General features: G+C 39.5%; 1 protein-coding gene across 1 annotated transcript; it reads left to right on the forward strand.

Moving 5' to 3' along the window:
* The first annotated feature begins 9826 nt into the window (after window positions 1-9826).
* LOC108720272 (P-granule-associated novel protein 1) lies at window positions 9827-12151 on the forward strand. The gene is given in 3 exon segments (XM_018444169.1): window positions 9827-9858; window positions 9860-10031; window positions 10322-12151. Coding segments are annotated over 3 exon segments (906 nt in total). The 3' UTR covers window positions 11024-12151.
* The last annotated feature ends 13307 nt before the right edge of the window (window positions 12152-25458 follow it).

Below are 25458 nucleotides of genomic sequence, written 5' to 3' on the forward strand. Positions count from 1 at the left end.
GATTGCCAATGGTCGTAACGTACAAAGTGTTTGTTGTTCCTGCCGCGATACTAATCGCGCGCGATCCCGCGGAATATTCGCAGAGTGCGTTCACCTTCGATTAGTTCTTGAATGCGGAGTCCGCGAGCTATTCGAATTTTTCCGATACGCTCTCATCGACCTGCTACGTGCATAATTGAGGGACCGGATTCGACCGAACGTACGAGTATCAGACAGCTGCATTTTCGACTAATGTTCGCTTACTGAAGAAAATGCGAATAATTTGTTTAAGAGATTTCTTCAAATAATTTGAATATAAATTTACTGATCATTAAGAAAATTATTTCTCATTAACAAAAAAACCATTTGTAATTTACCTTAAAATATTGTTTATTTATATTATGTACATATATCTTAAAATATAGATTTTTATCTTAAAATATATAATAGTGAATTTGGTCACTCGACTACTACTCTGGATTAGTACACATTAAAAAAAAGCTGCTTTATATAAAGTACCTAAATGCAGTGGCATAATATAATCAACTTTAACAATGAAATACTACATGTATATTTTATTAAATAATGTGACAATTTCATTGTTGGATATTTAAGTGTTTAAAATATTTATATGTTTTAACTCTGATAATTTTATGTTAGCAGCTGCTATGTATAGCAGCTTTTTAATATACATGAATCTAGTGTAATGTCAGTGACCGAATTCGTTACAAGATAAATTTTTGCAATCTGCAGTGACCAATTTTTATAGGCATTCATGAAATTACCCGTAAATTCAATTAAAATTACAGTGTTCAAACAAAATTTGATTTATTCTACATAAATTTTAGATTTATATTAAATAACACAAAAGAACTTTTATAACGATCAACTTATATTTAAAATAAAATTACTTTTGTATTATTTTTATATTTAGCTAGTTTTCAACTTGTGAAAGACTGTACATTCTGGATCCTTCTTAAGAATCAGCCTGCATATGCAACGACAAGAATAACATATTTATAGCTTATGGAATAATAGATCACTTCTCGGTATGGGAGACATCTGACGTATTTGTCCTGATCGTGTCGCGACGTAACGATCGGACTTCCTCCTCCTTCTTCTCTTCCGCCTCCTTTCATCCTTTTACCCCGTTCTCCTCCTTCGAGGAGGAAAGCGACGCGTTTCCGCAACGTTATCCGCGGTGAATTAAATTAATCTCTCTCGCAGACGGCGGGATTGTTGCGGGAATAGGTAACGCCGCGTCACTCGTGAGTTATTATCGCACGAAAGACGCGTCTGTGCATTCTCGCATTCGTGAGAGGAAGACGTCACGGCGCCATAACCATCGCCGCCTGCGACTGACATTGCCCATGGAAACCACCCGCGAGAACCGTATGCATTCGGTTCAGGGTGCGGTTAAGGAGATTGCTCGCGGTTGTATCTGAGGCTGCGGTTCACTGCGACCGATGCGTTTACGCATGTCACATCGAAAGTCCGCGACGTCATGGGAGAAGAGGGGAACGGATATTTTGTGATTTTATTGAAGCTACATAAATTCCGAAAACTTAATATTAATATCAGCATGAAATGGATTATCATGAATTTTAAATCTACACCACGATAGTGTAATATAAACACCAGGGGTTACATACTCAAATCATGTTAGTGTTACTATTAATACCAACACGATGAGAATTATGTTAGACACCACATGGTATTAAATCTACACCAATATTTTTTAGAGTGAAGAATCGACAATTCAATGAATGGAATTTCGAATTATTCGTTTATGCAGTTTTATGAATGCGAGTGTATAAAGCCATCATTCTGACATTCTCAGCTTCCACGATGGCTGCGATAAGCAATTTGTTTTAGTTCGGATATCACATGCGACAAGGTATTAAAATGAAATTAAGACGAGGCGTGTACGAGCTGCTTAAGTTGGCAGCGCTACGTTGCGCATTCGGTTATCTTTGCACGGCTTGGCTTTCTGAGAAGCTCAAAGACTTCCGAGTCGTCGTCTTGCAGGTCGCACAACCACCGGAAGCTGCGAAAGGGCTGGCGAAGATGTGCGCGGGGAGGGCTACGTCGAACAATGGTCGGAATAATGGAAACTAATGCAACGTCGAGAGCCAGGCCCGCAGTTTCGCTATTGAAGGAATACCGTCCGTTCCGAGTATCGTCTCATTGTTTGTCGGATTCTGCGAAGCCGAAGTGGGCGGTGACGGTCCTCGGTTCTTGTCGCTCGCGTATTTCGCGGTTCAAATTTCGCAGACGCGTTAGCTGTGGGCATCTTTCTCGGTTTCTTGCTTCGTAACTCGTGACTACTGAGTAATGCAAGAAGCGCGTCTGAAAGAGAATTTACCGGCGAGGCACGTTTACGTTCTTAATGCTATTGAATTAAAAACTAGATCGATATGTGTGTGGTCACAGTAAATACTATAATAATATTAGACCTCTCAAGTAGAATAAATGCAAACTGAGACTAATTAAAACTGATCATCTCTACTTATTAACCTTTAAAAAACAGGGATCTATTTTTAAAATCTTACAGTTCTTTTTTAAGTTATGTTGTTATAATTTATTATTTCATTGTAGCCTACTTATTCCTTAAGATAAGACACAGTTTCAGTTATTTCATCATAATGGCTTTTTCGTTTTGTAAAAGTTAAATGTACATATTCTTATACATTTTTATCTAAATCGACTCCGATATTATTAACAAAATATAATAATAGAATGTAATAAATGATGAATATATTAAAAACTGCAACGTGTTAATTTTGTGGATTAGGAAATTTTTAATTGCAAAGTTAATATATATTTCCAGTTTCATTTTATTTGAAGCTCATCAATGCTACACAAACGGTGCCGATTTCTAAACTGACTTTAAAACTTTGATTACGAACCTTGTGCCAATCTTCCTTTATTAAAGATTACTATTCCTTTAAAATTTGACCTTGTTAGACTACGTTCAAATTCAGCGATCACCAAGAATTTTCCAACACGGAGTTTTTCTCTCAGATAATCAAATAATCAGATTTTTTGAAATTTGAATTTTAGAATTCTAAGGTCATAATTGAACTTAGCGACTTCGAAAACTCTTAGAAAACAAGGTTTTCTTTAAATTTCTTAGTTAGAAAGCTTCGATTCATAAAAAGAGTTAATATCAATAAATCAATCGTTTAATGCACTTGATATGAAACTTTATATCATCGTGTTATTTTTTTATCTTATCAACTTTATTAATTTTTAACTTTTACATAATCGAGATCAGAAATAACGTGTAGAGGCATTAGCGTAAATTCTTCATTGAAAGTGATTGACGTGCGGACAGGAGCACTTCGACGATGCCTCAGCATCGTTGGATTTAAACTGTTTACCGTGTAAATCGAGAAACTACTATATATACGACCCTTAAAAGCGTAGCGAGCGTTCACGGTCGATCGTATACCGTATACGGCGGAATGGCGATTATCGCGATGCAGCCGCGCGTCGGCGGCTGCAACGCGGCCGAGTTAAGAAATAAATCAGGGCAACGGTTTGGCATTAATTGAGCCGCATTGTATAACAGCGCGTCGGTGAAATACGCCGCTCCATCGATTTACGATAGATAAAACATACTTTATGGGGATGTTTCCAGGAGGGCAGCCAAGTTGTTTACAGCTCTCGCGCGGCGCTTCGCGAAGGATGAACGAGGAAAGAGGAAGAAAAAGGCGCACGAAGCGGCGGATCGAGGTAGGGAGTCGCGGAACGAAAAGGGCGAAGACGCGGGCGTGAAAAATGTCTCGCGTGCGCGATGGTGAACGAACGGAGTGAGGGAGAGAACGCGAAGGTTTTGTCGTGAAGAGCTATCTATATTTTTAATTTGCTTCCTTGGGCGTGAAAATATCGTTTTACATTTATTACCTATCGGATTTACTCGAATCTTATTTATTTTATATAAATTGCCAAAAAGAAGAACGTTCATACTTTTGTATTAGTACGTCTTCAACTTCAATTTTCTCTCTTTAATTTTTGCATCTACGAATTGAAACTTTTTATCTGTAGATGCCGGTTTAAAACACATAAAGCGGAAGTTTTTGATAATTCTTCCAGATAATTCTTGTTCTTCTTCACAGGCATGAAAAATCCCTTGTTCGATGGTGCACGTAATCGAAGAAATTCCTAGAGTTAAGTCGACTCAACTCAAATTTCACGGAACACCATTCTTAAGTAAATTTATGTAATTTTACCCGCGCGTATCCACGCACGTACGCACGTATTGCAACCAGTAACTGCGGAGGTATTGCAACGTGTTACGCGATAGATGCGCATGGATGCAGCTACGGCGGTGCGTATGTACGTGCACTTAATGATCCGTGTGCCACGGACCCTCCTCACTACCTCCACCACGTTAAAGCCATATATCAAACGGCTAATTAATGCCGCGTGTAATTACTGCCTATCATAATGCGAGTGAGAGTCCACGGGATGGGAAGAGGACGTGAGCAGCACCCCTTCAACGGAGCAACGAGAGGCATCCTTGCACGAAAAAACCTCAATTCCTCAAGTATGATTCCTGCTATTCCGCACTGTTTTCCATGACTGTGCTTGTAAATTTTATAAATTTAGTATATATAATTATATTATTAATATATATGTAAAAAAATATAAATCGCGAAATGATGTATTTATGTATCTCACGATAGAAATAAAATAAATCTTAATTACATTATTGTCGCAATATAAAAAGTATTTCTGAAAAGATAATCTTCTGTAAGAGTTTTGTTCGGAATCAAATAGCCACTTTGAGAACTTACTGTTAGTAAGAGTTGCATTACAAATGCTACTCACAGATATTTCTCGCAGTTATTTAATAGCGTTCTCTTTTTAATTCGTGATTTATTACTTAGTGAATTAGATACTATGAGGTTCTAATTGCGGGTAAAATTGAATCTTTCTCTATCAATCGCTGTAAAAAAAATTCGCTTACAGTTTGTACTTTAAACAAAGCGTTTTAGAACTTATTGTAGGCGTAGTTTTTCATAGTTGAGAGTTAAATATACACTTTTATATTTATATTTCTTTTTTTCACCGTCTAAATATTTCCTAAGAAAAGTCATCTTTTTTAAGAGCATACCTACATATCCTATGTATATCAATATAAATTTGAACTCTTGCCTTTTATTCTAGAGAAAAATATTTTATATAGACAGCAGCTATGTAATTTTAGTCTTATTTCACATAAGTTATTCTCGAATCTTAAGGCATGGTTGATCTTAAAGCATCTTCACGTTATCCTTCGCCTGAACTATTAGTACATACTAAGGTTGTGGAATTTTCTCACAGCCGTTATCGTGCCACCTCGCCATCTTCGTTTTACTCATCGTGCACCATGCGGCGCCGCCGAAATTCTTAAGCGCTCTTGAACGGTTTTCCAATAATCTATTTTCGTGTAAATGTCTGTGCGACTTTCCGCTTAGTCCCTGGTAATTGCTAGCGACTTTGTGACTCGCGAAGCCAATACACTATATCGTACAATGTTGAAAAAAAGAATCAATAATCGATTAAAAAAAGGTTAAAAAAAAGAATCAAAAAATATCTATTAGATCTGTTCATTAATTAAAATTATTTCTTTTTGTTTAAATATCAAGGACAATCGAATTGATTATAAAAATGCGCTTTAAACATTCAATTTTCTGATTTAAAGATAATTAAAATTCTCACTGCGCGTGTAAAAGTCGAATAATAAGTTCCATCGTTCGAGTTAACGATTAAACGTTGTAATAAAATGCAGCCGCGTCGAGAATTTCATCGGACACTCTTCCCCCTTCTCGTTCTTTTTTGTTCCGCTTCTCCATATCCGCATAGGACACGCACATGCGTCTGGCGCACGTGCACGTTGGCATAGACGCCGTTCACCACTCTGCACCACCGGGATTCGTTTACGACGTCGTATAGTTCGTACACCACCGCCGTCGTCGTATCGTTTCGTACGCCGCCGTCGCGTATCAGTTTAACGCGTATCCGCATTACGTATCCCCGAAGTGCGCGTAAACATTTGCTTGCGTCTGGTGGGCGAAGAACGTGACCTAGACCAAACAAATAAAGCGTCGACAGAACGACGGGACGCCGTTGATACGCCTTTTCGACCTTATCGGTGGCTCGATGGCGGCTCGGCAATTCGCCTCCCCTCTTCCTGGGCGTTATGATGCAATAAACGTAAAAAATAACATCAAAAGCGAACTCTTAAATATCGCTTTACTGCGATTACAGGGCGGTTAATGCCCAGCACGCTTTCTGCACCGACACGCGAATCGTTCCGCGAACGAATATCCGATGTCGGAAACTCATTTGAGGAGACTGTCGAAATTCTTCGTGAATATACCCACTGTATTATTTTTACGATACTGATTATATATACATATTTTTTTGCGGATATTTTATTACTCGAAAATTGTTGTACGGTAAAGAAATTCGAAATTTCGCAAGTCACGAGGTGTGCTAAAATTTCAACTTCAAAAATGAGATCTCGATACAAATGAACACTCTAAAGAAATATATGTGTGGGTATGAATCTAACACCATCTAGTATTTATATAATTCTCATCGTGTTGATATTGATGTAAATATGGATTTTAATCAATATCATGTTTAACACCAAAATGATAAGAATTATATAAACATGGTATTAAATCCACATATGTATTGTTTAAAGCGAACGGATGTGCTAATAAATGTATTAATAATAATATCGATACAGGCGAAGAAATGATATGACAATGATAAACGCGCGTTATCGGCGTAAGCGGATTCCACGCGTCCGTGTTTCGACGGCGCTTATCTTCGCGATTATGCCAACTTTTCCGTGACCTAAGCCGCGACTAATCGAGCGCGACTATCGACCGAGCGTAAAACATCGCGACGTATTCGATAAATTATTCATTCCGTCTCGTGCGTGCGCGCGTGTTTGCGGAATGGGCGGCGAATATGTCAGTGCCCGCTTGTTCTCCCGCGTTTTATGGAGTTATACGGGCGTAGTGTAAAGTGTATACGCGGCCCCGGTGTAAAAACCGACAGAAATATTTACACGCAAATTGCGCAGTTTCGCGCTTGAAAGCGACGTCGCACGGGGCAAGGAGGGAATGGTTTCCCTTCCCTATCAGACCTCTCCGTTTCCTCCCTGCCGCCTCTCTTCCACCCGGCTTTTCCCACCCCTTTCATCCTTCTGCACCCCGCACACCCCACTGAATCCCTCGCACTGCTGGACAACTGTTGCTGGTAGTGCATCCATTATTACAGCATTACGATTTGCCGTCGTGCTGAGTATGTGCAGTCTTATGCATATATGCAGGAGAGTTCGTGCTTGTACGTGTTATAGAGTTCGCATGCTCTCTCGCCACGTGTACGTGTAACGAAGTAACGGGATGCGCGCATTAACACCTTTCTTCGACGTCGCGATGTACTTATTTCGGCGTGTCCGCGAGCGGATACACAACATTAGTCTTGTAACGTATCACCGTACGATCTCATCGTATTCAGAATATTCAGATCATCGTAAGAACAGAAGAACATGTCGCGTCTTGTTCGCCTCATGTCGACGTATAATTCTGTATGTTAGAACCACGCCGGTGTGCGACTAATCGAACATCTTCGACGCATCGAGCAGCATCTTCGTTATTACTTTCCGATTATTATTACGATCGTAGGATCGTACCTCGCGGAGGCGAACGTACGCGTGCATTTCGTATAGATATGCCATTAGAGATACGTATCTGTGCGCGCGCGTGTCTCTATTCGGCCCCGCACGAGAAATGACAAATGCACGTGTGTGCGCATTTGCGCAATACGTACACACCGTACCACACCACGTACATACGTACCATCGTCGGGTGGTCTTATGCGAGCGATCGAAATGGCCAACCAACCAGCCAAGCCAACCAATCGACCAACCGGCTTTATTATTACGCGGTGGCACCGTGCAATTCGCGCGGGCCGGAGCTTAACGTTCGTAAAGCACGTAGGCATTATCGCGCGAACAAGGGGTTCCTTTAATATTTCGATCAGCGCGCTCGCGAGTTATTATCCTCGCAAATCCCGCCGCGGGCCGGCCCGTGCGCCCGCATGAAGACATTACACGAAAGCACCAACCCGCCGAAACGTTCGAACACCGTAATTACAACTGCTGCAGGGGAAGAGGCGGCGGGGGCGGGGACGAGAGTCGCGCGTGACAAAGGTAATTGCTCCCGTGTTAATTCTTGCTAAATGTATCGACGGCACGTCATAATTCAGCGAGTTAGCCTCGCGAGAAACGTTTAACTCTTAATTTTACCGACCCATCGTTTATTTTTCGTATACTTTTGTATAAAGAGCTTTAATCTCTAAGTATCTTAAATTATGAAATATTTTTATTTTCTTTTTCCGCAATTTCTTGTTCCTTAAAAAATCTATATAAAATTTTATAATATAGACATTTTGAAGAAATAATGTCTTTTAAAAAATATTTTGAAAATTATGAATTATGTAAATTATTTTGTGTAATCAAACAAAAGGATTTGTGTGATAAAGATGTTATAACAGGGTTCATAAAATCTTATCGTGATAAACAAATGTCGAATCTTGATATATTATATAAAAAAATCATGTAAGTTTTTACACAGTACTTTTTTTCATAATGCATTGCTGACTGCTGGTATCGCGATATCTGCCAATAGCACTTATCGGGACAAAGTGTTTGCAAAACGGATTCTCGAAAATGTAGAATGCTTAGAAGAGAGAGAAGAATTCACGACGGAATCTGATGTCATGGATATATTGCCTCAAGCGATCAATCATCTCCCCGGAGAAATAGCACCGACAAGGATATGTAGTTATTTAGGACGTAGCGATTTTTTTAAAACGCAAATTTGACACGTACTAATGATTCACCTAAGGCTTGATGTGAACAGTAGAAATTCACGAGGCACGTCAAACTACAATTGTCACGATCACTTTCATGTTTCTCGCGCGGCAAAATCGGTTTTGCTCCCTCGAACCATTTTCATCAAAGACACGAATGATCGACAAACAGACAAATAAACGGGCGTCTCTAATTAGCCAATGAGAGAACCTTCGTTTCCTTGTCGTCGCTTATACATCAAGCTTGAATACAGAAATAGAGTGCCCTAGGCAATCGCTGTCTCTGGCAACTCGCAAGGTAAACCAGGATTTTGCTGACTTTTATAATTGGTATCAGATGCTTCTTCATTCACTTGTTCTAAAAGCAGCTAGTAAAAGAGATTCCGCTTGCAGAATATGTAAATAGCTTGTACAATTAATGTACAAAATACTACAGAGAAACTTAATAATTCTGAAAAAATTAATTACTAATATTAATTTAATGTAGCACAATTTAAAATTAATTATTTAATAAATATTAAAAGTTAATAAATTAAATGTATAAGAAAATTGGCTACACTATACTGTAAATGCAACCGTTTACATGTCAATGACTACTATCTTTTCGTAATTTCATGTGTAATTCATTATTTATATAAATTACAAAAGATAATGGCTGTATTTTTACTTAGTCTACGTATTTTAATTATAAAATTATAAACTCATAGAATAAATTTGTAAAAACGCGCTTAGATATATTTCACATGTATGCACATTATCGTTACTTGTATATAAAACAGCAAAATTTCAATTTTCATATAAATAACCGAAGTCAAATGTAGATAACACCCGATTATCTATCAAGCATCGTGTGTATCATCTCGCATGCACGAGAAATATCGCGATATACATTTACGTCGATTCTGGTTCTAACTGCCGATACTTCTCTCTGCCCCCGTCCATTATTTTTTCCTCGCCACGGCCGATAATGTTCTATGCGATCTTGAAATCGACTATAAGAAGCGAACTTGAAAACGATTGGATTTAGACTCACTGAGAAGTTCGTCGCGATGAAGCGAATCTTGGAATTGTTCGTCCTTACGATAATCCTGGCCGTATGTTCGGCTAACTGCCTATCAAACTTGCATGGACGTCATTATTATTACCAGTGCGAAAATGTCACGAATCTGCAGGTATTGTTTTATTGATCTATTTAAGTACTGGTTTATATATGACTCAAAATTTCAAATCCTTTCTGAAACTTTCCTTCAAGAATAAAAAGTTTCTTTTCAGATTGCTTACTATAGATAGAGATAATTTAAATAATCGTAACACTGAAGAAATGTGTCACAATGGAATACTTCTTCAATCATGAAATTAATACTAATTAATTATCATTTAAAATAACATTATATAACATAAAATTATTATATTCTTTAAATCGTATATTCGTCAGTATCTCTGTATGCACCCATAATTACAGATACTCTCAGTGATACCCATAGGAGTAGTAGGCATCAATATTAAGAATTCGAACATTAAGAAGATACCGACAGACGCATTCTCGATGCATGCCGATTCTCTGGAGGAACTCAATATCACCGGATGCGGCGTGGAGGAGATCGAGCCTAACGCATTTCGAGGTCTCAAACTGCGCGTGCTGGGTTTGGTAGACAACAGGATTCGTAAACTAAACTCATTGTGGATTCAGGATTTGACGAATCTTAAGGCGCTCATCGTGTGGCGCAATCGAATCGCCGAAGTTGATGCGCAATTATACGATTTGCTACCGAATCTGGAGCTCTGGGATATCGCGCACAACGAGATGAGCGCTTGTTTACCTACCGAGTTACTGAAGAAACTGACGAAACTGAGAAAGATCTATCTCGCTAGCAATCCGTGGTCGTACCGATGCCGCCGCTCGATGACGTGGTACTTGGGCAGTAATCATATCCGTTTTGTCCAAGATTGGGGTAGCAGCGATATGCTAATTGAAGAATGTCTCGCCCATGAGCCGAATGCCGACATCGACGACAATGCTTTATCCAAATGCGTCGATCGCAAGGTCGGCTCTACTGAGATGCTGCAAACTGTGTCTGGACTGAGTGAACAGATCCGAGAACTCTCAAGAAAAGTCACTGAATTGGAAATCGAAGTCGCCGCTTTGAAGAAAACCGGATATTAATTCATCAAAGCTTGTAATCTTTTTACCTGCTTGTGAAATTGCGTTAACATATAATACGTCAATATAACATAAATTCACCAGAACATATAACATCGACATACAATAATTCAGTACTTTTTAAATTAAAATTAAATATCGTTGCCCGATTGCAATTGTAGTTGAAAATAACACTCCAAATTTACAATCAGCTTTGATAAATTGATAAGACCACTTGTTTCAAATGCGATTTGCGACTTTGAAATTATATGACTTTTTAACGAGATACAAACGATTGAATGTGAAGTGTAGAAAAACTTTCAAAATTGAATATCAAATAAACGTTCAAAATAAACGCTTCCAAATTCTCACGTGAGAGACAATCGGTGATGCGATTATTCGCGCTCGAAATGTTTGAAATATTATACAGCGATGCGCTCTGTAATAAGAACATCTACTTTGATATTCAGTCGCATCGCATCCCCGTATCATCGAAATGAAGGATATATATCGAATTTCAAGGAAATTTTTTTAAAAGTTTTTCTCTCCGCAAAAAGTTTTTTTTATATCTGACGATATGCTCGCCGACAGTTCTGGATACAATCAGTAATAAATCGTGCATGTATCTATAAATCTTTTCGTTTTCGTTCTTTCCCAGTTAAATTGAGGAAATTTACAAAAATCACTATACGCACTTTTGATCCACAGGGCATTCATAGATCACAGTAACGTGTCGCTTAATACACTAACGTATTAAATCATCCTACGTCCGCGAAACTACGGTTCTCTTTGCAACGAGACAAGAACGTTCCAGTTCAGCCGCCATTCATCAGTGTCGATCAAAAAATGCGTACCGCGTGCACACGTATAGCAGATCGCACCCGTACTTACATTCATAAGAGATCTTTAGGGCGGTTTCCGCGATCATTAATAATTCCAAGACGGCAAGGTGAGCGGGGAAAAAACGAGAAGGGCGTTGGCAGGCTAAGAAGGTATGTACTGGCCTGCAGCGTAATTGTAAGCGAGAGTTTGGTTACAATGCGTCTGTTGCTCACATGTCATGCTAAAAACATACAGACGATATCTCGATGCTAACGAGAGATATTTGATACGAATGTAGATTGCAAGACTCTTTAATACGTTTACCATATTGTCGACCTCAATAAATCTTAAAATTTAATGACAATTATGAAAATTAACTCTTAACCTTTTCGATATAACATACCTTTTTCCCAATGTTTTTTTTCATTGCTATAACTTTTTTTTATTATAGATATTAAAGAGACATAGATAAGATGATAATTTAGTATCAATTCTGAAAAATCGTTAGAAGAAGATTAATGTCATAAGAAGATGGTTTAGTTTCTTTTCAAATTATAACAAAATAAAGAAAATATGCTTTAAAATAATCGGTTTTCCACTATAATAAATGCAACATGTCAAAATCATAATACGTGCTAGTAATCAGATAATATCTCATAGAACATACATGTAAATATGTTTGTGAATAGATTATTTCATTTTATCCAAAAATACGGATCGCGCAAAAATACAGAGATCCTTAAGTATTGCAGAACAATTTTGCCTATACTACACTGAAAAAAAAATTTGCAGATTTTAAATAAATATTTACTCCAATAGTACTAACAAAATATTTATTCATAGTAAATAAACATTTATTCAAAATAAAACAGTTGTGTTTAAATCGAATAAATATATGTTTATATTTAGTAAATATTTCGTTAGTACTATTGGAGTAAATATTTATTTAAAATCTGCAAATTTTTTTTCTGTGTGTACTTTCAGAGTGTTTTTTTTATCCCATAGCTCAAATCAATTTATTTAAATAATATTTGTTAATGTGTTTCTAGAACCAAACACAATAAAGTTTTCTTAGGTATCGGCTAGTGATGAGATGAATCGGTTTACTCAGTCGTTTTATCGTATGATCTATGACAGATTTCACGGTGATCGACGCGATTCGTAAAGTCGACACGGTAGAAACATACACACACGTACGTACAGTAGCCATGTGGAAAGGACATTGTTCCACCTACTGTGCGCAAGGAAACTACCGGTTCTCCGTGATTTATGGAGAGGGTGCCCGCTGCTCGTGCTGCCACACCGCATCCTCGGGGTCCTCCTCTTCATCGTCGTCTTCGTCTTCGAACTCCGTCCTCGTCGCAATTTCACCGTGAAGCATTCTCCGTATGCAGGGATTGCTCCAGTTCCCACGTGGCGAGGACTGTGCTCCTCTCTATCTCCGATTCTCTCCGTCTTTCTCTCTCTCTCTCTCTTTCTCTCTCTCTCTGCCGCTATCTGTTTGCCTCTCCAAGAGCGTTCGCTCGCCCGCCGATGCGAGTCATACCGCACGCTACGCGCGGTTATCTATGCACCGCGCTGCACATGCATGCCCTACTACGCACGCCGGTACCTACCGATGCTGCACGCGGTGCATTAACATCGCCGGCTGCAACCCGGAAATCCGAACGTAACATGGGCTCGATGAAGCCCCATCACGTACCGCTGTACCGCGTACCGCCCGTTGATCTTGGCGAAAGCTCGGCGATGCAAGACACCGCCAGATCTCGAGATCTTCTCGAAATTAACAATATAGACGCAACGTTAGTTACATCACATATGCAACATGAAGAGTCACAGTATTAAAAAAACATAGAGAAAATAAGATATATATCCTTTCCCCGAGTATCTCATAATATATTTTAATACATCCTAACGTCAAACAGGGTCAGAGCTTTTCAAGCTATATCCTACCGGCAATACAGCCATTGGCAGGATCGTCAAATTGTCGTGCACGGGAGAAAACGTAAAAATCAAGAGAATGGTATGTCGTCGTCGACGACTCGTCGATACACCACGGTTCACCTGTCCGCTGAGCTTCACTAATACAATGCCCTTTTGTTCGACAAATAGAAAAAAAGAGGGAAGGAGGGTGGCTGTGCCTAAGATGAAAGCACCGAGGAGAGCCTCGCGGCCGGCTGGAACCCCGCCAAATAATATACCAGCGCCCTATCTACGCCTCTCTCGTACAACTATCTTTCTGTTCCTCCTTCTAATGAGACAGCAGTCGTGTTACTATCGGCTATACGAACCCCATTGGTCCGCTGGGGTACTTTTATATTTACTACGAGGACATGAGAGAAAACGCGGACGAGGAAAAGTTTGCCAACTGACAGAAACGAAGAAGGAAAGAAAAAGACGGATGATCGTTGTTGTTACGTAGCGCATAGTCGAGGAGGAACCGGATGATTCCAGCCTGTATTTCGGCTTTTGTCATACTGCGAAGTGGTAAGCCTCTTCATCGTCATTCTTCCCGTGAGAAAGGCTTACACCGGTCTTTTCCGCGTATTGCCGTTGCCGGATTCCGTATACGTACTTCCATTCCCATCTGTAACTGTCAACGACTGAGTGTCGACTCGCTGAAAAAAGGATGCGAACGGGTCAACGTCGAAATGGTCACGGTTGTTTTCGACGTTTGTTTAGTTTATTTCCGCAAAGAAGGTGATATCTTATGTCCTCTTAGCAACGTTTATCAGTATCCTTTAATTGTTAACGAAGCGCGTGAAATAACAAATGAATTATGTAAATTATTCTTTATATAAGATGATATCGACTTGTTGCTGTTATCACATGTGATATTTTCTTGATTGAAAGTATTGATGATATCATTTGATAAAATACCGATATCGTTCTGAATGTTTAATAAAATGAGAGTATTAAACTACGGGATAAAAATAAGACAAAATATAAATCTTATTATCAAATTTTTTCTAAAAGATCAGATTGTGATATAGAAACGTGACGCAGTATGATCGCTAATTTACGAACTTATAGTTTTCTGCTAATCTTTGTTACAAATACTTTCTCATGATAATCTACTAAATAATTCATCTCCTCTACATTTTTCTACATTATAATACACTATCATTGTATAAATGCCAAACATATATTGCAATAAATAATAATAATGTAATGTAATGTACTTGTGTACAAACATATAATAAGGTATCTCAGAATATAACGAACAAAAACTGCGAGATATTCTTCGAATAAAAATAAGAAAAAAATTTTATATGAAATTTGATTAGAAATGCTTTATTGCAAAGTTATAAATAAATATTGATACGAAATATTTTTGCCTTTCAGTAGTGAATAGAACACTGGCATTTTCATGGCAGTTACTATTTCACAACGATGCAAATCTATAAAGAGCTATTCTTTTCAAGCATAGTCGCTGTTTCAGAGCTGAATGAATATCATATATTCGCAGGTCGAAATGATACTGAATCGTTTAAAGATAGTAAATATAATGTGAATATTACACACGAGATAAACGTTCGACCTTTTCGTATACGAAATGTATATGAAAAGGTCGAACGTTTATACGAAACGTTTTCATATTCTACGCAAAGAAAAATTCGTTATTTCATGTTCCGTTTTAATATTTGTTTATAACTTTATAATAAAGCATTCTTAGCCAAACTTTATATAACATTTTTTTATTTCCACTTATAGAATATGTTCCAATTTGTTGGAATGTATATATAATAACAATAATATGTAATAACAATAATAAATGACAGCTTTTTAGAAGAGAATGAGCAAGAGATGCTGTTAAAACACGCGAACGGGAAGCTATGGACGAATTTAGGAACGACGATTACGGCTTTTCGTTATTTCTCGTCGCTTTTTTTCGCGCCATCCGCTCCCTTTTTCCGCCTTCGTGTAACGAAATGTAAAAAGAAGAGAGAGAGGAAAAAAAAGAAAAAGAAGGGGAAGAAAGTAGTTCGCGGCGTGCACGAGTCGGCTCTCTCGCGTGTAGCCGAGTTAAACCGACGCGGCGGTGATTGATGACGCTTCGGTGTAACGATCGCCTCTGCACCCGCGAACGTGGCGCCGGGTTAGGCTCCACCGGGAGACACGAATGAGAGAGAAAGAGAGCCGGGGTGAAAAGGGAGCGAGGATGAGTGGAAGGAGGCGAGGCAAGTGAGACAGATGGACGTAGGAACGGACGAAACCCCTCGTTATCCTCGATTTTACAGGAATTAAAGGGCCGATTACGCGCGACCGCCACACCCGCGATTAAGACAGGCGCGGATTAAAATCGTGCCGCTTGGTGATTTTACATCTGACTAAATGTCGCTCGCTATTCAGTTAACTTAGGACTTTTGGCTAATTCGACATGATTAACATTATAAATAATTAACATTATAGCGTCGCGTTCAATGTTAGCAATTAAAAATTAGCGTACTCAAGTGCCTCTTTTTTTGTTATTGGCTTCTATCGTCCAAATTAATAAAAAACGAAAGCAAATGACGAAAACTAGAAACGTTGCTTTTCAAATTTATATAAATTAATTTATTGATTTCATACCAATTAATTTATATATATAAATTTTATCATATCAAAATTTTATCGTAATAGTAAAGTTTCAAACATAGACTCCGATTTTCGGAATGTATATAAATTCACAGACATTTATTGTAGAAATATAATTATCAATTTCTCCAAAAGTATCGATTCAGAATAAATGATATTGATCATATCATATACATATTGTTATGTACCACGTTATATAGATTCTTGAGCACAAGAGGAAATCTGTATAAAGCTTTTCTTTTGTAATATGTAAGACAGTAGTAAATTTATGACGAAATTGAAAAATTTATCGCGGCAAACGACCAGAGAGAAAAGCGGAAAGGAAGAGGGAGAGAGAGGGAGGGTGGACAAAACGGGCAAGAATTTCGACGGGCGAGAAATTTATCGCCTGTTCCACCGAATTCGTTGGAGAAGCCGTCATTCGGGCTGTTAACTGTCCCGCTGATAATGGGAAACGTCTGAAGATAGTCTGGTAGGTACGTATATATACAAATATATATGTATGTGTGTGTGTATGTGTGTATATGTATATATATATGTATGTATATATATATATATAAAGGCAAGACAGTGACAGCTTCTCAAGAGAGGACACGACCGGGTCGCTAGTAACTAAAGCCATTAATCGCCCGCCATACTGCCTACCTCGTCCAGTCATCCCTCCTTGGCGGTTCCGCCACTCGTCTGAGCATCCACTTGCAGTATCCCCATCCCTATCGCTTTCTCCCCTCCCCCCTCCCACCATCTTCTCGTGCTCCATCTCGCATTGAGTAGCAACCACCGTGGGCCTTGAGCTCGTCAAGTCGCCAGCTTGGAAATTGCTTTTCTCATTTATAACCGAGCCACTGTCCGACCCTTGTTCGCCTTGCCCCTTTTCTCGGCGATCCTTTGCCACCCCTGCCTTCCGTTAACCTCATCCCCGAACTGTCCCTTCCGCCTTCGCATATCTCTTCGTCTTCGTATATCGTTTTCTTTCTCGCTCGTTCTTATCAGCTATCGACCCGTATAATCTATGTAGTTCTTCAGCACCCCTGCGTCTTTCGAGATAGCCGATTTTTATTACATACCTGATTCGAGTCGTTAGACGGTAACCGTTTAGCAAATAATGTATTGCCACGCTTTGATGGAAGAAAAACTGTGATTCGTGATAGGAGATTATGGAAAATAAAGCGGTTGCTTTAATGCTAGATGCTTCTATTTGATTACTTAAACACTATGTAACTTTCTTCCACTGCTGCGCGATTTAAAATTTCGTTGACTGAAAAGTTCCGTAGCAAGTTTTGTAGCTTCATAAGGATAAACAAAAAGTGATTTCTTACTGATCAAAATGTTAATCGCGTCTTGTTATTCTGAAGAATGCGATTCTGTTTACAGAAACAGACTGCTTGCAATGCAAAACGAACGACTTTAACTATTTCGAGTGGAAAACATTACAATATCGAAAAGAGATTTTCTAAAAATCAAGATGTGTACGATGTAAATATTTCCAACTTTTATTCTTTCTCAATGCTTGGCCAAAAAATAAGCTTAACTTCAGATTACACTCCGTCCGTGTGCAGTCGCGCGATTATCCAAAGCCTCGTGTCTACCTAATGGACTTAGGTTAACTTGGTAAACAGGATTAAGATTTCAAGCGGGCCGATATGATCTTTCCTTAAGAACTCAATTACACTGTGCTACCGTCTAAGGGGCAGATACAAACGGGAGAAAGCTCACATGCGACGCGACACAGGCAACCAGATTACAGAACGTTACGTTAGACGGCGGATTAAAGGCGCTCGTGCACTACGCTACAATCAGCCACATCAAAATTACAGAAGATCTACGGCCGATCCCGATAAAAGCGTCGCCTCCTCTGTGTCGTCCTCTTTCACTATCTCTCAGTGTGCCTCATTTGCATCACTCCATTTGCATCGAGCATCGTGAGGTTCGCGAGTAAACATCCGCATCAAAGTCTCACGATCCCCTTCCCTAAATCCTATCGTATTCAGAATATCATTTTCGAACAGTTGATTGCTAGCCAAGAGGTATTAGGTTGTCGCATCAAATGTCGGATTTGAAAAACTCGTGCTCCGTAAAATGTTTAGATAAAACAAAAAAGTTTAGACATTTTACTTTTCTGCATAAAAATTGTAAACAAATTGTAAAAATAATAAAAAATAAGTAGAACTAATTGTGAATAAACGCAGTGTCTCAGGACATCATTAATAATTATTAGAAAACACTTCGCAAATGAAACTTCTCTTCATAAATGTGTTATCCAAGCTTTTTCGGTGAACTAAGCACTGTATAAGTCAAGCGTAAACGGAAGAACGAATGAGGAAATCTCGCTAAAGAATGCATTCTCGGCATTGCATCGCGTTACGTGTCTCGACCTCGAACAGAGAGCAGAACGAAGGCGGATGCTGACAGAGAGATCTGTGGCGGAGAGTATTGAGAACGGGCGAGTAAAAAGGATCGAGTAGCGAGTTGCGGGCAATTATGCGCGCTCTCGGTATCCGCAATTACGCGGTAACGGCGCGCAGAAATCGGCGATTCCAGCGAGGCGAAGCTTCTAGCCGATTGCAAAGAGATCTCCATGATGGGATCCGCAAGGTGCGAAAGAAAGACTCGTTTTGCTCGAATAGCGCCATTCAAATAAATAAAGCACGACATCGAGCGACATATCATAGTTGATGCTAAAACTCATTTCCACGCATGTACGATAATTTATATCACATAAGTCATGAAATATCAAAATATTTTATAATAACGATAATATGAATTTTAATTCTTCCGCAATAGTCTTTGAGAAACAAAGCAAATTTTTTAATGTTCTCGATTAATATATAAAAATCTATAATTATATAAAAATCTAAAAAAATTCTGATATGTGCTTGTCAAAGCTTCAACAATGAGTTTTTATCATTATAGAAGTCGAATTGTATTTAATTTTATTTTTATAAATTTAAATTTATTTATCAAAATTCACAATTAAAATAACGAAAATGTCTTTAAAGCTCGTAAATATCGGAAGAAAAAAAGAAGAGGGTTAAAATTTGTGGAAAAAATAAGATAAATCTCGATTTAAACTTTTATATAGCAGTAAATTATATGGTACTTATAAACATAAAGTGATCTCTTTTTAAATCTTTCTGATAGAATCTTTTTGTATTGTTTAATATAAGATGAAAAAGTTAAAGAAAACACAATGGAGAGAACGAATGAGCGAGGGTTGACTGCAGAATCGATGTAGTTCGATCATTGGCCTGTATCGTACAATCCAGGAAGTGGATGAAGAACGACATGCAAGCGACGAAGTAGCAAAAGCAAGTCGACGGGAACGAGTGCACACATCGTCGAAGGAAGGAAGTCAAATCAGCCTTGAAAGAAGAGGACTGATGCCAAGGAAGATACTATCTACGTTCTCTTTGGAAATTGACGATTCAAGAGACGCAACTTGCAAAGACAAAGGAAAGAGCAAAAGGAATAGAAAAGAGAAGGATGAGAAAGAAGGATTGACCGGGTAGCGTCTGTCGGACGATCAAAGAGAGAGGGTTGGTAGCTGAAGCAGGTTGCTATTTATGCCGCTCGCAGATCGAAGGCGCGAGTCGAAACTACTTCGGTGCGTTGTCGTCGATTGAGCGAAGACGAAGAGCGACGCTTTTCGCTTTCGAAAGGAGAGGAACGAATCGAACGAACGAGCGACCGGCAACGATCGTCGACTGTAAGAGCGCGAAGTCAAGCGAAGGTAGACAAAGGATTGCCGAGTCGCACGGTTAAGCTGCGGAGGGTGGGCCGAAGGAAAGAGAGTAGGGTTGGTAGAGAAGAACGAAGTCGAAGAAGATACTATCGACACCTCTCGGAAATCGACGTGCCGCGGCATGGAACGAAGGCGCAAAGAGGATGAGGACGAGGGATGAGCGGGTTAAAAGAGAAAGACAAATTGACGGAACGAACGGCCGGGCTCGAACGGAATAGAAGAGAAAGAAGGACAAGAAAGGCCGCTATTTACGCTTCGCAGAAGTCGCCGACTAAAAGGGCTCGTCTCCTCAACGAAGAACTACGGAGAGGACAGAGAGAAGACGAAGAGCTGAAGGGAGAAAAAATCGAACTAACCGCGTATCACGCGGTCGAAATCAATCGAAAGGAAATTTCTATCTGCTATCGTGCTCTTTAAAATTCAATATAGAATAGACATAAAACACAGTGGAGTTTAAATAATCTGCAAATATAGATCTCACTAAAGAAATACGAGAATGATAAGACTGTCTGAGAAGAGTTGAAAAATCGTAATATGGAACAATACAATCTTTTATATTCTCCAAAAATATTTGCAATTACACAAATTGCTCGACGAATTGTCTAGCTATTTAATTTAAATTAATATTAAAGCTTCACGATAGGATCTGTATGGCAATGTCAGATCCTATCATTGAAGAAAAAAAGTAGAAGAGATAAATACTAAGGAGTTTTATAAACTAAGTTACATGTTTTACAAAAAGAGATAGAATATAAACAAACACAGACATTGACAAAAACCAGAGGTAAGATAGGCGAAGTTACGTATGAGAATTTGAGACGCGGGCGCTTGATTAAACGCGGGAACGGCGCGTGATAAACGAGCCAACGGGGCAGCCAGGCAGACAGATAGAAGGAAAGAACAGGAAAGAGCGAGAGATAGAGAGAGACACATCGACGGAACCGCACTTCTCGTGAAGAGCGACCGAGTCTAACTGAAGACTGCGAGAAGTAAAAGATGAAGAGAAGGGTGTCCGTAGAGAAAGGGAGACAGGAGCGAGAGGCTGCTATCTACGAGAACACATACGTACTACATCGCGCGCCTCCGAGGCATAGATTGCAGCTTACGAGGAAAGAGCGCGGGAAATGATGAAGAGTAGATGTAGAGAGAACGCAAGAAAGGGGAAAAGAGAGAGACAAAACGCGAGGAGAAAGAGAAGATGCGCGCAAGAGGGAAGAAAAAGGGAAGAAAAAGAGATTAAGCGGAGCGATGGGGAAAGAAAGAGATTCCAGCCCGATAGTACACACCGTGGCGAACTCCTCCGCTCCTCTCCACGTCCTGCTTCCCCTTCACCGTCACGGCACATACACGCAGATACACACATACACACACACACGTTTCTCCGGAATGAACCAGATTATTGGCTGAACCCTGACCGTGGAATTACGTATTCGGTAAAAAGTTCCTTCTTGCGAGGAGAGCCGGGACGGAGAAAGCCCGAGAGATAGAGACAGAGAGAAAGGATGCGTGCACGCCGGTTTGCCCCGCCGAAGCCCCTCGCTCCTGTCCCCTCTCGCACCCTTCGTGCGTCCCCCTTTCCTTCGACATGTGCCTCGCAAAGATTCCTCGTGGATATACGTGAGCGTGCGTGGATGTGGGTGAGCGTCCTGAGAGCTAAGGTGAAACCCGTAGCCGGGGTTGTTGAGGTAGGGAGGATCCGGGTCACAGATCAGCGGGCCCCGCGTGAGCCAGCGCTGGAGAAGCCGCCGCGGCGCGGAGGGGCCCTGGGTCTCATCGAGAGCGCGTATCGCGAGCAAAACTCGCGTTCGGTGTACCTGGCTATCTGCCTGCCTGTTTGTCTTCCTTCCTTCGTTCCTTCTCTTCCTTTCTCCGTTCACCCTTCTCAATCTCTCCTTCGCATTGGACTATCTGGAATCCTCCTTCCCGAAAGCATTTCTGTCCTTTTTCCTTCATGATCTTGCCTTTTCCTTCGTCCCATATTATCCTTCGTCTATGATGCGTGCACGGTTTTCCGTCCTCTTTCGTTGTTTCGTCGTGCGCTACGCTTTCTACTACACATTTCGCTTTGTCCTCTCTTCTAGTCTCTCTCCCTTCCCTTCTCTCAATCCCTTCTCTCTATTTTCCTCTCGCTCGTTCATTCCTTGCTCACTCCCCTCCCGATATATTCGCTCACTGCCTACCTGTCTCTGACTACCTAGTACTTGGTACCGGGTACTCGGTACTTGGTACCCGGTACCTAGTATACAGCCCGACCACCACGATCGGTGAACACACCGTAGCGGAGCGACGCCACCCTGAGGCCACCACATTCGTTCCCTTCGTTCTTGTTCCTCTTCTCCTTCTCTTGCAGGCTGGCTGGGGGATCCTTCGTCTCGGTTTCTAGGAGAAGAAATGCATCGGGCCAAGACATCGAGAGGGCTCACGCACTCTACCTCCTCTTCGTTTTCCTCCTCTTCCTATTTCTGCTTCTCTTTCTCACATCTCCTTCTCACTTTTTCTTCTTCTTCTTCTTCGTGTTATCGTCTCCTCGTAGCCTCGTTACGAGAATCCTCCTCCTCGCATCTGTCTATCCGCCTTCTCTTCGAAGAGCAGACCCGTAAACGGACGTGCCTCTTTGTCCGAATGACGTGATGATCCTTCGTGCTCTCGTCGGAGTTCTCGGGGTTATCGTGGGTGATGGCGACACCCCCGGCTGCCGATGAGATCTTGACGTACGTCGAAATTACGTGTTATCATTTGCATTCTCATTTACTTTAAATTTTTATTATATATTTCTTATAGCAATTATAATTAGGTTGTATAATTATAATTATAATTATAATTAATTGTATCACACTAGATTGGATTATAAATAGGTACTCAAAAAGAGAGAGAAAAAAAGATCTAATTTATGATTCTCATGGAGAGTTCCGTTGCTCCATTAAAAATATGAAGTTAAAAGTAATATTATTTTACAATTGTCACTAATTGCACATCTATTTCGTATCGGAATTGCGTGATTTCTTTTGCGAAACGTGCAATAGCAAACTAAATCAGGTATGTTGTAGTATCCGTTTTCCCACGGATTGGCCGGATAGTAGTCGACCGTCGAAGCGAACGGCTCCACGAAGATTTTTGATCGAGATGTGGTATGCGCGGCGCGTTAATTGGATTGCTATATTAAAAGGTCCGCACACGCAAATACGCACGCATATTAATTTCCACGGTGCGCGCGCGCGCGCGTGCGCGAGCAAGCACGAACGTTCGTTCTAACGCTGCGCCGGCTTCGCTCCGGCTGGAAATGCGAGCGGACCCCTGACCTTTCGCGATATACCCGTTACGCCGTGCCTCCACTACGCATTGCGCTCCTTTTTATTGCTGATCGGCGAGCGGTAATAACGTAAATTCAGTGCCCCGCGCGTAGGAGCTCCCCCGACAAGCGAATCCGCTTAAAAGCCGGGCATGACTAGAACTCGCGGCTTGGATTCCATCGAGACTCTGGCGTGCCGATAACGGGAAATCTTCTATGAATTATCTTAGGAATGCTTACGACATTATTTGTCCCAATGGATGATATATGTAGGATATACCTTCCTGATTAAACATGCTTTCTCTTGACATCCTGCCACAAAAATTATTAAATTAATTATCATTTACGCGTGAAAGTGATTTTGAAAGTTCTGTTGTATTATATATCTTAAATTTTTTACATAGAATTATAAAAATTATTATTACTACTAACTTTCTTAGTATATATTAACCTATTATAATTTTATAACAGAGAAATAAAACAGATATTATTTCTCTTATTTATATATAATCATATGTAGTTATAGTATATTATTATAGTATAACTATATATGTATATAATTATTTCTTAAAAATTTATAAAATTGTGACAGGTCAATATAAACTAAGAAAACTGATAGTAGAATTCTAGAAATATTATAGCTACATGTGTTAGGCGAAGTCTATTCCTGGTACATCTTTTTACCTTCGTGTGACAGTACAGCTTTTTTTTTATCATTGATGCAATATTTTAAATAATTATTCTTAGGTACTTTTGAAAATAATTTCTATATTATTAGCCTTACAAATAATCTTATGTCTATCCAATTTTTATCCTTATTAGTACTAATGTGCGTTTAAAAAGTAAGACGATACAAATATTAACTTTGCGCTAAAAGCTTTCTCATGAGTTTCCGAAAGAAATGTCAATCTGGACATTATCTCATACAATGGACCGTAGAGAGGAAAGGTTTCTAGTTGCGTAGATACACCTTGACACCGTTCATCGACGATGATTCACCGATATTAATCTAATAACAGATAAATAACAAGAAATAATCGAGATATCCTTGATCAAATAGCATCAACGAATACTAGATCTTGCACACGAGAAATAGAAATGCGCTAAATATTTAAATAAATACAATTTAAATAATATTCGATAAATATTTAAATAAATGTACTTGCGTGGATCAGACTAGCTTCCGCAATGCGCGACTCTAGTCGAATACTTCGTACTTTACGCATCATGATTGGCGAAATGCCGGAACTCTTTGATGCATTATCTTTGCATCTGCAATGTCAAAAGAACAAACGAACTATTCAGTGTAAATCGATGTGATAAGACATCGCAGGTTGTTTGATAATATCGAATGAACGATTGCGATTAGATCTACTTACGTGCCCTTCATCTTAGAAGTTATTGATAAAAACATATCTTTAAATGCATGTCGCTTTTCGTTTAAGTGTTTCAATAAATTGATTGTAGATAAGAACTACCGTGTCTCCTGATTTACATATCATTGCATTAATGATAAATAACATATTTTGACACAACTGATAAATAAGAGCCCTATACGGTCGAAGCTAGATCTTGAAATGCTTTAAATAAATCATTCTTGAATCACTAAATATGATATATATATATATATATACTTGACATATATATCACAATTGTAGTCTAACGAACTGTGCACCGAAATATTTCCGAACTAAACACAATTAAACCACTGTAGTAATTTCGCGAATTAAATTAAAATTCTAATAATTTCGATACTCAATCAGGCATCATATTTCAAAGATATTAATATGCTGAAAAACTGTAATTAAACTTATTGCGAAAAATATTACCTCGGTCGGGAGTCGAACCCGGATCTCTTGTATTCCGTACGAGCGTCCTGAGCCATTAGACCACCGAGGCTATTTATCGGTTGTCTCTCACATACGCGGTATAAAAATGATATTATTGTTTATTCGTCGCTCCGAGTATGACGTTGTTCCCCTATATATAATATATCAATTATTGCGAAGAATATTACTAAGGCCTCGG

The sequence above is a fragment of the Mycetomoellerius zeteki genome, unplaced genomic scaffold, assembly GCF_001594055.1.
Source record: "Mycetomoellerius zeteki isolate Tzet28-1 unplaced genomic scaffold, Tzet1.0 scaffold149, whole genome shotgun sequence".
Taxonomy (NCBI): Eukaryota; Metazoa; Arthropoda; class Insecta; order Hymenoptera; family Formicidae; genus Mycetomoellerius; species Mycetomoellerius zeteki.